The 16,557-nt window shown below is 40.2% G+C and overlaps 1 protein-coding gene across 15 annotated transcripts in view; it reads left to right on the plus strand.

The window, feature by feature from the left end:
• The window catches only part of Ucp4A (Uncoupling protein 4A), a 206,368-nt gene that overhangs the window by 161,822 nt on the left and 27,989 nt on the right, over positions 1–16,557 (plus strand). For 9 of the 15 annotated variants that reach the window (XM_053791655.2, XM_053791654.2, XM_053791656.2 and 6 more), the window contains 2 exons: positions 14,968–14,988; positions 15,497–15,671. The exons of 2 other annotated variants lie outside the window; for them this stretch is intronic. In XM_053791655.2, the coding sequence (XP_053647630.1) occupies positions 14,968–14,988; positions 15,497–15,671 (196 nt within the window). The remainder of the gene's footprint in view (positions 1–14,967; positions 14,989–15,496; positions 15,672–16,557) is intronic. 4 more of the 15 variants (XM_053791661.2, XM_053791664.2, XM_053791665.2 and 1 more) reach the window with 1 other exon arrangement.

The raw sequence follows: 16,557 nt of genomic DNA on the forward strand, positions 1-16,557 counted from the left end.
ATTGATGAGCAGGTGCACCAGTTTTCAACCTTAGTTTTGACTGCAGCATCATGTTCTACTCCTCAAGCCTCAGGCAAGCATTCTCAGACATGCATGCCTTGGTGGTCTCCTGCGTGTGCCCGTGCAGGGCATTTGAAATGTGCTGCATGGGGCCGTTATCAATATAATCGGACCTCAGATCATCTTTTGGATTTTAAGCGGGCAAAGGCAGTCGCTCGCCATATCATACATGATGCTAAATGCACTTGTTGGCAAGACTGTTTGTCTGCCATTACCTCGACTTACCCTATGTGTGTGGTTTGGAAGAAGGAACAGAAGTTGTGTGGCAAGTACGCTCTGGACCCAGCTCCCATTTTGCGGGTTGCTGGTGTTAGTGTTGCGGAACGTCTTGAAGTAGCCACAGAAATCGGAGATTATCTTGTCCGTGTCTCCCAAGGGTTTCACCTCTGTCCCTCATTTCTCACATCTAAGTCTGCCAAGGAGCAATTGCCCTTGGATTTCTCTTCCAATGGAATGGAGCTGTATAATGTGCCTTTCACTCTCCTAGAGCTAGAATCCACACTTTCCATTTACCAGTCATCAGCAGCTGGGCTTGATGATATTCATATCAGTATGTCACAACATCTGCATTCTACAGCCCTTGCAGTCCTTTTGCGTCTTTTCAATCTTATTTGGACGCGAGGGGGTTCTCCCTCCACAATGGAAATCTGCCATTGTGCTACCGTTCCACAAACCAGGCTCCTCAGGGCTTGATACTTCTCATTATTATCCCATTGCTCCTACCAGTGTACATAGTCTGTAAGGTGATGAAATGATTGGTGAATAGATGTCTGATATGGTATTTGGAGACTCACAATAGTCTTTCTCTTTGCCAATATGACTTTCACATGGCCGCTCTACTTTGGACCCCTTGCTCCACTTAGATATGTGTGTGTGAAATGCCTTTGCTAACAAACACCCTGTTCTAGCAGTCTTTTTTGATCTTGAGAAGGCATATGACACCACTTGTGTAAAGTGTAATAAGTTCACTATTTTGCCATTATATTCCCAAGCTCCTTTATTTTATTACCACTTTATTTGTTCACCACAACTTAGTCCCTTTTATACTGTCTCCTTTATTTTAACTTTAAAGAACTACCTACTATTATATTCCTAAGCTCCTTTATTTGATCATCACTTTATTTGTTCACCACAAATTAGTTTTGTCCCTTTTATATTGTCTCCTTTATTTTAGCTTTAAAGAACTACCTTAATTCATATATTTACATTTGTTAAAATAATTCAGGTGCTACTTTTTAGCTTTAGAATATTTACTTTGTCTTATACTTAATTCTAATTATAGATTCACTATAAATCTTATGATTACAAGCATTGATCCTGATACCAACCTCTTATTGAATGACTTAAATGAATCAAACAGTAACTGTAATTACTACACAGCAGAACAATCAAAGGCACTTCTCAGAGCCAACAACAACATAACTGTCTTTAACTACAATATCAGATCTTTAAGCAAACATTATGATGACCTCATAGCATTACTAAATTCCCTGCATGCCAGTGTGTCCATCATTACTTTCACCGAAACCTGGCTAAAGCCTGATACTACAGATGTCTATGCCATTCCTGGTTACACAGCCATACACAACTGTAGGCCAGATCAACAAGGGGGTGGCACAGCTGTATACTACTCAGACCAACTAGAATGTATCACTAATATTTGCACAAGGGATGAACATGGGGAATATATAATAGCTAACTTCAAATCCAAATACCTACAAAAACCTCTGTGATAAACATCTACAGAGTACCACAGTCAAACATTAGTCGTTTTAGTGAAAACCTAGGAAGTATGAAAACTGATGCACGCATGAATAAAGATCACTTACAGACTTACTACTCTTAGGTGACTTCAATATAAATCTCCTGCAAGACCAGGACCCCCACATTACTGAATTCACAAACACTATGAATAACTGCATGTTGCTACCAACAGAAACAAGAATTACAGAGACTAGTGTTTCCCTACTAGACCACATCTGGACCAACACCATATCCCCTTTAAAATCAGGCATAATCACAGATAATACCACAGACCACTACCCTACCTTCCTCATAACTAATCTAGGCAAATTACCCCAAGACACTACTAAAGCCACTTTCAGACTTCACAATGAGGCAGCCATTAATAACTTCACAACAGCAATGGCAAACATTGACTGGCACACTGAGCTAGAAATCTATACAGATATTGACAAAAGTATTAATAATTTTCTAAAAAAGACCCAACACCTCTATAACAAGCACAACCCTAAAAAAAGCTAAACAGATGACAGCTAAGAGACTGAACAGTCCCTGGCTAACACCCAGCATCCTCAAATCCATAAATACAAAGCACTTATACGAAAAACGGTACAGAATGGGTCACATAACCAGAGACCAAACAAAACGTTACTTGTCAATCCTAACCAGCCTGATAAGAAGGGCTAAAAAATTGTATTATGAGAACAGATTATCCAACTTAAAAGGTGATATAAAAAAGACCTGGAAAACCCTATAACCAATAGACCCCTGGCTGTCTTCAAGCAGGCACTGGACAAGCACCTAAAGTCGGTACCTGACCAGCTGGGCTGTGGCTCGTATGTTGGATTGCGTGCAGCCAGCAGTAACAGCCTAGTTGATCAGGCTCTGATCCACCAGGAGGCCTGGTCACAGACCGGGCTGCGGGGGCGTTGACCCCCGTAACTCTCTCCAGGTAAACTCCAGAAATTCTAGGAACAAAAAAGATATCACGAAATAGCGCAATTGAACTAACAAAACCAGATGAACCCCAACTCCCACCAACTGAAACAGCAAACAGACTCAATGATTCCTTCTCCACCATAGGAAAAAACCTTGCCAATAAAATCCCAAGCTCAAATACCCCACCCAATGACTACCTCACTGGTAACTACCCGAACACACTGTTCCTAGCTCCAACTAACCCAACAGAAGTCTCCCTTATTATCAAGACACTAAAAAAAAAGACAGGAGATTTAAATGCCTTACCACCCTTTATATACAAAAAAGCATCGCAAGTGCTGTCACCAATCATTGCAACACTCTTTAACAAATCCATTGAATCCTCTACCTTCCCTACAGTTCTCAAAATAGCAAGGGTCACCCCGATCCATAAAGGAGGAGACCAAACAGACTTGAATAACTATAGGCCAATATCCAACTTACACCCTCTCTCTTAAATCTTCAAAAAGTTAATTCATAAGCGAATCTATTCATACCTCATCCCCCACAACATAGTCAACCCCTGTCAGTTTGGGTTCAGGCCTAATAAAAATATGAATGATGCTATTACAGTGGAACCCCGCATAACGATATTAATCCGTTCCTGAGATCTCATTGTTATGCGAAATTATCGTTATGCGAATGAATTTTCCCCATAAGAAATAATGGAAATCAAATTAATCCGTGCAAGACACCCAAAAGTATGAAAAAAAAAATTTTTACAACATGAAATATACATTTTCCTACACACAAAGAGAAGGATACATGCACAATAGTAGAGTAGTACATGCACAATATATATTGTGCATGTACTACTCTACTAAATGAAGAATAAATGACACCTTTATTGAAGATGCAGCAATGACTGATGAGACACGGTGTCCTGGGAGTGCCTTTTCCTCCTGAGTACTGTAGGTCCTATTTGGCATTTTCTTCCAGAACATGCCTTATCACACTGTGTATGCCACTACGATTCTTAAATCTCTCAAACCAACCTTTGCTGGCTTTAAATTCACCAATATGAGCACTAGTTCCAGGCGTTTTTCCCTGTTCACCTGGGTGTTAGTCGACTGGTGTGGGTTGCATCCTGGGAGACAAGATTAAGGACCCCAATGGAAATAAGTTAGACAGTCTTCGATGACACTGACTTTTTTGGGTTATCCTGGGTGGCTAACCCTCTGGGGTTAATTGTTTCTTGGTATTCTCAATAAGCCACACCAACAACGGTGCTACAGCAGCAGCAGCTGACAGTGCTACAGCAGCAGCAGCAGACGGTGCTACAGCAGCTGCAGATGGTACTACAGCAGCAGCAGCAGCTGACGGTGGTACAGCAGCAGCAGCTGACGGTGGTACAGCAGCAGCAGCAGCAGACGGTGGTACAGCAGCAGCAGCAGCAGACGGTGCTACAGCAGTAGCAGCAGCTGACAGTGCTACAGCAGCAGCAGCTGACAGTGCAGCAGCAGCAGCAGCTGACAGTGCTACAGCAGCAGCAGACGGTACTACAGCAGCAGCAGCAGCTGACGGTGGTACAGCAGCAGCAGCAGCTGATGGTGCTACAGCAGTAGCAGCAGCTGACAGTGCTACAGCAGCAGCAGCTGACAGTGCTACAGCAGCAGCAGCTGACAGTGCTACAGCAGCAGCAGCTGACAGTGCTACAGCAGCAGCAGCTGACAGTGCTACAGCAGCAACTGACAGTGCTACAGCAGCAGCAGACGGTGCTACAGCAGCAGCAGACGGTACTACAGCAGCAGCAGCTGACGGTGGTACAGCAGCAGCAGCAGCTGACGGTGGTACAGCAGCAGCAGCAGCAGCTGACGGTGGTACAGCAGCAGCAGCAGCTGACGGTGCTACAGCAGCAGCAGCAGCAGCAGTTGACCATGGTACCACAGTATTTCGATAATATTTCTAACCCTTTTTACCACAGGGTTGGCACTAGAAGCTTTCTTGGGGCCCATGGTCACTTTGCAGATAAAATCACCAAAAACGCTGTAATAATACGAAATGCTCCGATTGTATGCTTAGATGTTACCGCGGAGGCTGGCTTGTAAACATTGCCACCGGCGGAACATGTAAGGCTGGCTCAGGCCTCGCATGGACGCATCTCGGACGAATAGCGTTGAGCGAGTTTTTTAGTGCTATGCGAGGCAAAATTTTAGTGATAAAATGTATCGCTATACGGATTTAACGTTATGTGATGCCAACGGTATGCAGGGGTCCACTGTATACACATGCTAGAACAAATATACACTGCACTAGAGGAAAAAGAAGTCCCACTGGGGATCTTTGTTGATTTACGTAAAGCTTTTGATACAGGTGACCATGATTTGCTCCACGTAAAATTGTCGCACTGTGGTATAAGAGGGCACTCCCTCAACTACCTAAAGTCATACCTCAGGAACAGAAGCCAATATGTGTACACAAATGGAGCAAACTCTTCCGCACAGCCAATTACAGTTGGTGTCCCACAGGGAAGTGTCCTTGGCCCTCTTCTCTTTCACATAAATGACCTACCAAATGCATTGCAACTACTCAAACCCCCACTATTTGCAGATGACACTATGTACGTCTTCTCTCACCCAAGCCCAGTCATGCTACCCAATACTGTGAATACCGAATTACAGAAAATATCTACCTGGATGATGACTAACAAACTTACTCTCAACATTGACAAAACCTACTTCATTCAGTTTGGTAACAGAGCTTCAGATGTCCCTCTTAACATAATGATAAACGGATCACCTGTCACAAAGCTCACAGAGGGTAAATTCTTAGGAATCTACCTTGATAATAGACTCAAATTTCAAACACATGTACAACAAATTTCCAAGAAAATTTCCAAGACCGTAGGCATGCTATCGAAGATACAGTACTATGTTCCACAGTCAGCCCTCCTGGCCCTATATCACTCGCTTATTTACCCCTATCTCACCTATGGAATTTGTGCATGGGGCTCTTCAACAATAAACCATTTCAGACCATTAATTACCCAACAAAAGGCTGCAGTCAGAATGATAACAAATTCCCACTATAGGCAGTACACTCTACCAATACTCAAAACTCTAAACCTACTCACCATACAAAACATCTATACTTATTATTGTACCTACTACATACATAGAACACTTAACTCTGATATAAACCCTCCTCTCAAATGTCTCCTTACCAACCTCACCAGAATACATGGCCATAACACAAGGCACAGATCACTCTTTGATGTTCCTCATGTCCATCTCACACTTTGCAAAAACTCAGTGCACATAGAAGGCCCAAAAAATCTGGAATTCAATATAAAAGAAACACTGTCTGTTTATAAATTCAAGTCTCTTCTTAACCCTTTGACTGTCGCTGTCGTATATATACGTCTTACGAGGTGCTGTGTTTGATGTATATATACTCATAAATTCTAGCTAGTAACCCTTTTTCCTGTAAAGATTACTAAAAAGAATAAGAAGAAGAAAATTGTCAAAGTGGGAAGTCTGAATGTGCGTGGATGTTGTGCAAATGATAAGAAAGAGATGATTGTGGATGTTATGAATGAGAAGAAACTGGATGTCCTGGCTTTAAGTGAAACAAAGCTGAAGGGGGTGGGAGAGTTTCAATGGAGAGGAATAAATGGGATTAGGTCAGGGGTTTCAAATAGAGTTAGAGCTAAAGAAGGAGTAGCAATAATGTTGAAGGATAAGCTATGGCAGGAAAAGAGGGACTACAAATGCATAAATTCAAGGATTATGTGGAGTAAAATAAAGATTGGATGTGAAAAGTGGGTTATAGTAAGCGTGTATGCACCTGGAGAAGAGAGAAGTGTAGAGGAGAGAGAGAGATTCTGGGAAATGTTGAGTGAATGCGTGGGGAGTTTTGAATCAAGTGTGAGAGTAATGGTGGTTGGGGATTTCAATGCTAAAGTGGGTAAAAATGTTATGGAGGGAGTAGTAGGTAAATTTGGGGTGCCAGGGGTAAATGTAAATGGGGAGCCTTTAATTGAGCTATGTGTAGAAAGAAATTTGGTAATAAGTAATACATATTTTATGAAAAAGAGGATAAATAAATATACAAGGTATGATGTAGCACATAATGAAAGTAGTTTGTTAGATTATGTATTGGTGGATAAAAGGTTAATGGGTAGGCTCCAGGATGTACATGTTTATAGAGGGGCAACTGATATATCAGATCATTATTTAGTTGTAGCTACAGTTAGAGTAAGAGGTAGATGGGAAAAGAGGAAGGTGGCAACAACAAGTAAGAGGGAGGTGAAAGTGTATAAACTAAGGGAGGAGGAAGTTCGGGCGAGATATAAGCGACTATTGGCAGAAAGGTGGGCTAGTGCAAATATGAGTAGTGGGGGGGTTGAAGAGGGTTGGAATAGTTTTAAAAATGCAGTATTAGAATGTGGGGCAGAAGTTTGTGGTTATAGGAGGGTGGGGGCAGGAGGAAAGAGGAGTGATTGGTGGAATGATGAAGTAAAGGGTGTGATAAAAGAGAAAAAGGTAGCTTACGAGAGGTTTTTACAAAGCAGAAGTGTTATAAGAAGAGCAGAGTATATGGAGAGTAAAAGAAAGGTGAAGAGAGTGGTGAGAGAGTGCAAAAGGAGAGCAGATGAAAGAGTGGGAGAGGCACTGTCAAGAAATTTTAATGAAAATAAGAAAAAATTTTGGAGTGAGTTAAACAAGTTAAGAAAGCCTAGGGAAAGTATGGATTTGTCCGTTAAAAACAGAGTAGGGGAGTTAGTAGATGGGGAGAGGGAGGTATTAGGTAGATGGCGAGAATATTTTGAGGAACTTTTAAATGTTGAGGAAGAAAGGGAGGTGGTAATTTCATGCACTGGCCAGGGAGGTATACCATCTTTTAGGAGTGAAGAGCAGAATGTAAGTGTGGTGGAGGTACGTGAGGCATTACGTAGAATGAAAGGGGGTAAAGCAGCTGGAACTGATGGGATCATGACAGAAATGTTAAAAGCAGGGGGGGATATAGTGTTGGAGTGGTTGGTACTTTTGTTTAATAAATGTATGAAAGAGGGGAAGGTACCTAGGGTTTGGCGGAGAGCATGTATAGTCCCTTTATATAAAGGGAAAGGGGACAAAAGAGATTGTAAAAATTATAGAGGAATAAGTTTACTGAGTATACCAGGAAAAGTATACGGTAGGGTTATAATTGAAAGAATTAGAGGTAAGACAGAATGTAGAATTGCGGATGAGCAAGGAGGCTTCAGAGTGGGTAGGGGATGTGTAGATCAAGTGTTTACATTGAAGGATATATGTGAACAGTATTTAGATAAAGGTAGGGAAGTTTTTATTGCAGTTATGGATTTAGAAAAGGCTTATGATAGAGTGGATAGAGGAGCAATGTGGCAGATGTTGCTAGTTTATGGAATAGGTGGTAAGTTACTAAATGCTGTAAAGAGCTTTTATGAGGATAGTGAGGCTCAGGTTAGGGTGTGTAGAAGAGAGGGAGAATACTTCCCGGTAAAAGTAGGTCTTAGACAGGGATGTGTAATGTCACCATGGTTGTTTAATATATTTATAGATGGGGTTGTAAAAGAAGTAAATGCTAAGGTGTTCGGGAGAGGGGTAGGATTAAATTATGGGGAATCAAATTCAAAATGGGAATTGACACAGTTACTTTTTGCTGATGATACTGTGCTTATGGGAGATTCTAAAGAAAAATTGCAAAGGTTAGTGGATGAGTTTGAGAATGTGTGTAAAGGTAGAAAGTTGAAAGTGAACATAGAAAAGAGTAAGGTGATGAGGGTATCAAATGATTTAGATAAAGAAAAATTGGATATCAAATTGGGGAGGAGGAGTATGGAAGAAGTGAATGTTTTCAGATACTTGGGAGTTGACGTGTCGGCGGATGGATTTATGAAGGATGAGGTTAATCATAGAATTGATGAGGGAAAAAAGGTGAGTGGTGCGTTGAGGTATATGTGGAGTCAAAAAACGTTATCTATGGAGGCAAAGAAGGGAATGTATGAAAGTATAGTAGTACCAACACTCTTATATGGATGTGAAGCTTGGGTGGTAAATGCAGCAGCAAGGAGACGGTTGGAGGCAGTGGAGATGTCCTGTCTAAGGGCAATGTGTGGTGTAAATATTATGCAGAAAATTCGGAGTGTGGAAATTAGGAGAAGGTGTGGAGTTAATAAAAGCATTAGTCAGAGGGCAGAAGAGGGGTTGTTGAGGTGGTTTGGTCATTTAGAGAGAATGGATCAAAGTAGAATGACATGGAAAGCATATAAATCTATAGGGGAAGGAAAGAGGGGTAGGGGTCGTCCTCGAAAGGGTTGGAAAGAGGGGGTAAAGGAGGTTTTGTGGGCGAAGGGCTTGGATTTCCAGCAAGCGTGCATGAGCGTGTTAGATAGGAGTGAATGGAGACGAATGATACTTGGGACCTGACGATCTGTTGGAGTGTGAGCAGGGTAATATTTAGTGAAGGGATTCAGGGAAACCGGTTATTTTCATATAGTCGGACTTGAGTCCTGGAAATGGGAAGTACAATGCCTGCACTTTAAAGGAGTGGTTTGGTATATTGGCAGTTTGGAGGGATATGTTGTGTATCTTTATACGTATATGCTTCTAAACTGTTGTATTCTGGGCACCTCTGCAAAAGCAGTGATAATGTGTGAGTGTGGTGAAAGTGTTGAATGATGATGAAAGTATTTTCTTTTTGGGGATTTTCTTTCTTTTTTGGGTCACCCTGCCTCGGTGGGAGACGACCGACTTGTTGAAAAAAAAAAAAAAAAAATTCTAGCGGCTTCAAATCAAGCAGGAGAAAGCTGGTAGGCCCACATGTGAGAGAATGGGTCTGTGTGGTCAGTGTGCACCATATAAAAAAAATCCTGGAGCACGCAGTGCATAATGAGAAAAAAAAAACTCCGACCGTTTTTTTTAATTAAAATGGCGACTTTGTGGTCTATTTTTGTATAGTATTTATGGTTATATTCTCGTTTTCTTGGTCTCATTTGATAGAATGGAAAACATGTTATAGAACGAGAGGTGATTTTGATTGATTTTCCTATAAAAAGAACCTGTAAATGGAGCTCAAAGTAGGGGAAATGTTTGATTTTTGCCAATGTTCAAAAGTAAACAAATGATGTCATTGTCCAATAAATGTCTAACTAGCCATTCTGATATGCAGTCATGAATGGGTTGATGTTATTTATACAATTATTACAGTATTGCAGTAGTCTGCATAATAGTAATTCTTCTATTTTTTGTTTGAATAAAAATTCAAAATAGAAAGCAAGAGTAATATCAGAGGGGCCTGGAGACATGATTGATGAACAAAGAAAAATGTTATTTTAGAGCCAGGAATGTCTGCATTGTTCATTCTGGACCTTATTTTGAAATTGTCATATTTTTTAATTTTCGTGAAATTGGCCAAATTGCAAATTTCTGACCACATTATTGGGTAGTTGAAATCAGTAAATGGGCAGTTTCTTGTACTCAATCGATAGAAAAAATGGAGTTCTAAAGAAATAGCTATGAGTTTGGTCGACTGGAACAGTGAAATTAGCTGAAAATAGGGCTCAAAGTGGACGAAGTCGCCGATTTGTAAATATCGCTGAGGTCGCTAACTTCGCGAGAGCATAATTCCGTCAGTTTTCCATCAAATTTCGTTTTTTTGGCGTCATTACAATCGGGAAAAAGATTATCATTTCATAAGAATTTTTTTTTTTTTTTTTTTTTTTTTTTTTGTTTTTTTTTATTTTTTTGTTTTTTTTTTTTTTTTTTTTTTTTTTTTTTTTTTTTTTTTTTTTTTTTTTAAATTTTGCAACACCAGCAGACACTTCAGGATTGGGGGTTGCTACAGTCAAGGGGTTAAAAATCACTTACCCACAACTAAACTACTGAATACTTGTATCTCATAAATGTTTAACCTGTGACCCAATCAAACTTTGTTATTTTTACCTAACATTACCTAACAGAATACTCCATTCTATTGAATGCACAGCAACACAGTAAATGACCATATGACCTGCCTTTGAAATACTCATTTGTGCTTAATTGTTATTTGTTTACAGTAATGTTTACCATTGAATATATCATTGCTTAGTTAATCTTAAGTTAATTTTAAGCCTGCCCATAATGCTCTGCATACAAGGGCCTTTGGCATGTTACACTGTATTTCTTTGTACTTCTATGTATCATGTTCAAATTAATAAATAAAAATAACATTTTAGCCCAAGCCTACTCACTTTATGTGGATGACTGCATTATAGCTTACCCAGGTGCTGACTGTCACCTGGTAGCGGCCTCCCTACAAGATGCGATTGACTGAGTTTCCCATTGGGCCACTTCTCATGGATTTAAATTTTCTAGTATGAAAACCCATGTCATTACCTTCACCAGATGTCCTCTTGTCCCAGATATTCCATTGTATTTAGACAGTGCATGTATTCCAGAATGTGATATGGTCAGGTTTCCTGGCCTTCTCTTTGATCACCAGTTGACATGAAAATCTCGCATTTCCTCTTTGAGGGCAGCTTGCCATGGTCAGCTGAATCTCCTTAAAATTCTTGTGCATCGTTTATGGGGAGCAGACCACTGGACTCTCCTCCATTTGCATATCCTTAGTCTTGTCCAAGCTGGATTATGGCGACCAAGTCTATTCTGCTACTTTCCCTACAACTCTTTCTAGGTTAGATCCCATTTATCATCAAGGTCTGCATTTATGCCTTGGTGCCTTTCATTTATCCCCTGTTGAAAGCCTCTATGCTGAGGTGAATGTTCCTTCCTTAGCTGATCATCGTGATGCTCATTGCCTTCGTTACTTTGTCCGCTCTCATGACCTTCATGTTCCTTCTATGTATAGGTTGGTCGCGGACGTTAGTAGAAGCCCATTATTTGTTCGGCACCCCTGCCCACTCTGACCATTTTCTCTTCGTCTTCACTCTGGTCTTCTCTTCAGTTGCCTCCTTTGTATGTTCATTTAGCATCTGCCTCCTTTGTATGTTCATTTAGCATCTACCTTTTCCCTTCCTCCTTGGGAGGTTCCAACAGTTCATGTCTGTTTACCCCTACTGTCATGTGCCAAGGCTCTCCTGCCTATGACTGCTTCTCACTCTTTTTCTTGATCACTTCCAGTCGCATGCTCATGCAGTCATTGTTTATACAGATGGTTCTAAATCTTCTGACAGTGTTGGGTTTGTGGCGGTGTTCCCTGACAATGTTGTCCGAGGTCATTTGCTAGACTCTGCAAGTATTTTTACCACCGAGTTGTATGCCATCCTCATAGTTCTTTTCCATATTACATATATATCTCCTTCAATGTTTGTGATAATTTCAGATTCCCTCAGCACTTTACAAGCCATTAAACAATTTGATTCCCCTCATTCATTGATCTTTTGCATTCAACTATGGTTGCGCCATGTGGCTAGCAAAACCAAAGACGTCATTTTCTGTTGGGTCCCAGGACACATTGATGTGCAGGGCAATGAGCAGGCGGATGCTGCTGCATGGTGAGCAGTACATGATCTTCCGGTTTCCTATAGAGGTATTCCATTCAGGGATTATTTTACAGTCATCTCTGCCCGTCTTCGTGGCCTTTGCAACAATGGTAGTCAGACATGCACCATAACAAATTGCACTATCTTAAACCACTTTTAGGTTTGTTGCCATCTTCTTCCCATCGTTGCCATACTCGGGAGACTGTGTTCTCCCGTCTCCGCATCGGCCATACCTGCCTTACCCATAGGTATCTCGTGGAACAACACCCTATTCCTCTGTGAGGTTTGTCGGGTCTCTATTTCAGTTCTTCACCTTCTTGTGGATTGCCCGGTTTACCAGCAAGCTCGCAGGATTTACCTTCAATGACACCGCTGCCCTACTGCTCTTACCTTATCTTCCCTAATTACAGATGGCTCTGCCTTTGACTTACAATCACTTTCTGACTTTTTGTCAGCAGCTGCTTTACTGTACGAACTTTGGACACAGCCCTTATCATACCTTCCAGCCCTTTTCTTCCCCTCACCTCTGATCTCCTCTCCACCTAGCTGTTTATAGCCCAGGCTCTATTTTCTGCTCCACAGCGCTGCATGACTCTTGTCAGTTTAGTGCTTTCTTTGATGATAATAATAATGGTAACCCCTTCTGTATTCACTTAATAAAAAGTCACAGTAGAAAATTTTGAAACTGGGATACTGCTTAATATACAAAATATACACCCATATTACTGTGCCTACTACTTATATACTATATGTATATGTAGAGCATTAAACTCCAACATAAACCTTCCTCTGAAACTTTTCCTTGATAGCTGCAACACAGCACACTAACAGGCATAACACAAAACTCTCTTCAACATCTCACGTGATAAATGGTTTGGAAAACTGAAACATTGAAGAATGAGATGCTTATGCAACATATGGGAATCTTTATTGAGGAAACGTTTAGCCATGCAGTGGCTTCATCAGTCCAGTACATGTACAAAGAATAACTGTGTGAGGAGAGGAGTTGCAGGTAATCAGTCATCCCTCGGCCTGGAGTCGATGTGTTCAGTCTGTCAGTCTTGAAGAAAGTATAGCATATAGACAGAGAAGTGGCTTATATACTGTAGTCAGGTGAGCTAAAGCAGGAAGAGGCAGTCATTGGAACCATCCACTAGTGTAAATAGGTCTTCGTCCAAAGATTGGATAAATGTTGAAGAATTCCTTGTATCAAGATCCCACGGTGTTACAGCGTCTGACAGGTGTAATAAATGGTTTGGAAAACTGACAAGATGAAAGAGACACTTATTTCTGCTGCTTTGAACTCAGTTTCAAGCTATTTCCAGTCCTGAAAGTAATCAAATTCATCTCTATTTCAGTGCTATATCTTCAATTCTATCAAATGATTCCAAGAAGCCAAGAATAAAACCACAAAAATAATCTGAAAAAAAAAAAACTGCAAATTTGCTATTTTAAACCAAAAGCCTGGTCACGCTTATTTCCTCCATTCACTGCATGGGGCAGGACTTCTTTTATGTGGTGCATGCTCACCACACAGACCCATTCTCTCGTATCTAGGCCAAAATTTGCATCTCACAGCTTATCTGAGGGAGCTGAGCACTTACCCCAGAGTTAAAAGCCATGGAACTATGGCACTCACTCAAGGGGTTAATAAAGAGGTGTTTGGAAATGGTAATGTGATTACCGAGTGGTAGACAGCTCTGAGTCATCAGTTTGTTTTAACAGCTGACAGCTGTGGATCATTTGTCTGTCAAGATTAAGAGAGCCTCTACAGCATATGCCATGTTGAGCCAGAGTTAGCAACTGGTTTTTCCAGTGCTACATAAATCTCTGAATAGAAAAGTTTTCATGCCTAAGCCATCTTTTAAGACCTTCTTTGGCATGCTATTCAAATTTTACGGCATTCTATGCAAATTTTACGCCATGATTTTTCAACTGTATTATCACAAGCGTGTAGTTCACGTGTTTTATTCAAGAGTCTACCATATCTCATTTCAGTAACTTGAAAGGTGGCAGCATTACTTTTTCTTTACCACACAGTATTATGACTGGAATGGAGCTGGTGCATCTTGTTCCTTATATTAGATATGTAGTATTAACCTCTTAAATAAACAGAATGGTGGATGGGGAGGCAAACTGCAGTCTGCAGATTGACAGTCTGATGCTCTACTGATCCAGCTACTGTCGGGCTGTTATTTTGTAGGCCAAGGTTTGCCTTCTCTTCCACCATTCTGTTTATTCATTGAAAGTTGTTTATTACATTTTAATTAGAGTCCATTAAACCTCTTGTTTAATACAACAAACACTACATTACACTTGAATTTTGGGAATGCAGCATGCAAGGAGACAGGTAACTTAAGTGTCCTCTTAAATAAAAAGTCTTCAGTTGCAAAATTTATATGCAAGTTTTGAGATATATGTAGAATTTATGTATATAAATCAGGCTAGAAGAGCAGGTGGTTCTTGAAGCATTTCTGTGGCAAGCACAGGTGAGTTTGTTATTCACTTTCTTGGCAGTATTGTCTGTGAATTAGTTTATAGCTTCCCATTATGCAACTATCTTTTAGTAGTTCTTTCTGCATATTCACTTGTAATGCTCTTCTGTATGGTACCCAGTCTTCACTTACTGGTATAGTAGTTCCTTATATCAGGGAGATTATAATTTTTTTTTTTTTTTAACTTTTGTCACTTTTTTTTTTTTTTCATACTGTGCCTGCATGTATGCACCAACACTAATACGAAAGAATTCAAGGATCTCAAAAGAGGTTAGCTGGATTGAGTATGCATCCATGTGGCTTGTAGTACTAGTTACTATTCATATTTTGTAATACTGTGTTGTATATTAGGGGTGGATTGCTTCTGTGAAATATGGAATGGTCTTATGTTTTTCATTCACTTTATTTTTAAATCAGAACTTTGTTAAACAAATTAATTTTTTAAATTTTGCATGTTGATAGAGTACTTTGTTGTATAGTTGATAAGTAGAGCAGTTGTCTTGTAAGTGGATAACATTTTGTCTGTTGGTAGTGTCATGTTCCATGTGTATCACCAAGAATGGCCTTTTAATAGGTATCCAGTAAGTGAAAGGAATTTGGCTTTTCATTTATGTAGTTTTACAAAATAAATTTTCATATACTTTTTTTTTTACCTTTTTTGTGGATATAAATTTGTGAATAATCATTTTCATTGATCTTTGCAAAAATACTTTATTTGATGCCTTGAAAGACAGTAGCTACCCAAGAAATTCATTAACACACATTGTGAATTTTTCAGAGGTCTGCTGTACAGAAATTCCTTGGATTGTTTACTGAAGACAGTTCATAATGAAGGTTTCTGGGCACTTTACAAGGGATTCATTCCATGCTGGTTACGCATGGGGCCTTGGTCACTTACGTTTTGGCTGACATATGAACAGATCAGAAATTTGAGTGGCACCTCTGCTTTCTAGGTAATGGATTATGTTGTAAGCAGGAATTTTCATAAATGGTGTCTGTAAACATTTAAAAATTTTGTGGGAGTGTGGTAAATTCTTGTCCTTTTTTCTATTGATGTGTGTAAATAAAAGATGTGCAGATGGACTAATACGTTATCTAGTGGTCTTTATCATCCATGATGTGTGAGAGTTATAACTTAAGTACACCACTACTTATATACCTCTTCAGTATTCACACACTGTTTAACAATTGGATACCAAACAATTACTGCACAAAGGTTATCTCATGTACTCTCAGGACTACTTACTGTTATGAAATGTTATGGTCTGATAAATATCCAGTCATAACAGAGAATAATGAAATTCATGAACACTCAAAGAATCTTTAAGCAGAGCATGCATGTTGCAGGGCTGTTCAGGAAACACTGCCACTCCTCTCAAAGTAATATTAAAGGCTTGTCCCCCAGGATTAGACAATATATGTACAGTAAGCATCAAGAGAACCTTGTGATGTTGGCATAACAGCTGGTGTTACATATGGTGTTGGCAGGGTAACGTGTTATCTAGGGTGCTGCTGGTGCCACATTTTGTGTTGGCATTGCAGCTGATGGTTCTTCGTGGTTTTGGCAGAGCAGCTGGTGGTGTTACATGTAGTATTAACAGAGGAGCTGGTGGTGTCACATGTGGTGTTGGTAAAGCAGCTGGTGGTTGTCATTGGAGCTGGTAGTACCACATGTAGTGTTGGCAGAATAACTAGAGGTATAATGGGTGGTGTGGGCAAGGTAGCTGAAGGTGTCACATATGATGTTGGCAGGGTGGTGTCAGGGCTTGCTGGGGTTACAATGTGTGGCACATTTACATTTCACATTAAAATTATGTTGGTCACTGTCACATTAATCAG

This window comes from Cherax quadricarinatus, chromosome 54 (genome assembly GCF_038502225.1).
Source record: "Cherax quadricarinatus isolate ZL_2023a chromosome 54, ASM3850222v1, whole genome shotgun sequence".
NCBI classification, from domain to species: Eukaryota; Metazoa; Arthropoda; class Malacostraca; order Decapoda; family Parastacidae; genus Cherax; species Cherax quadricarinatus.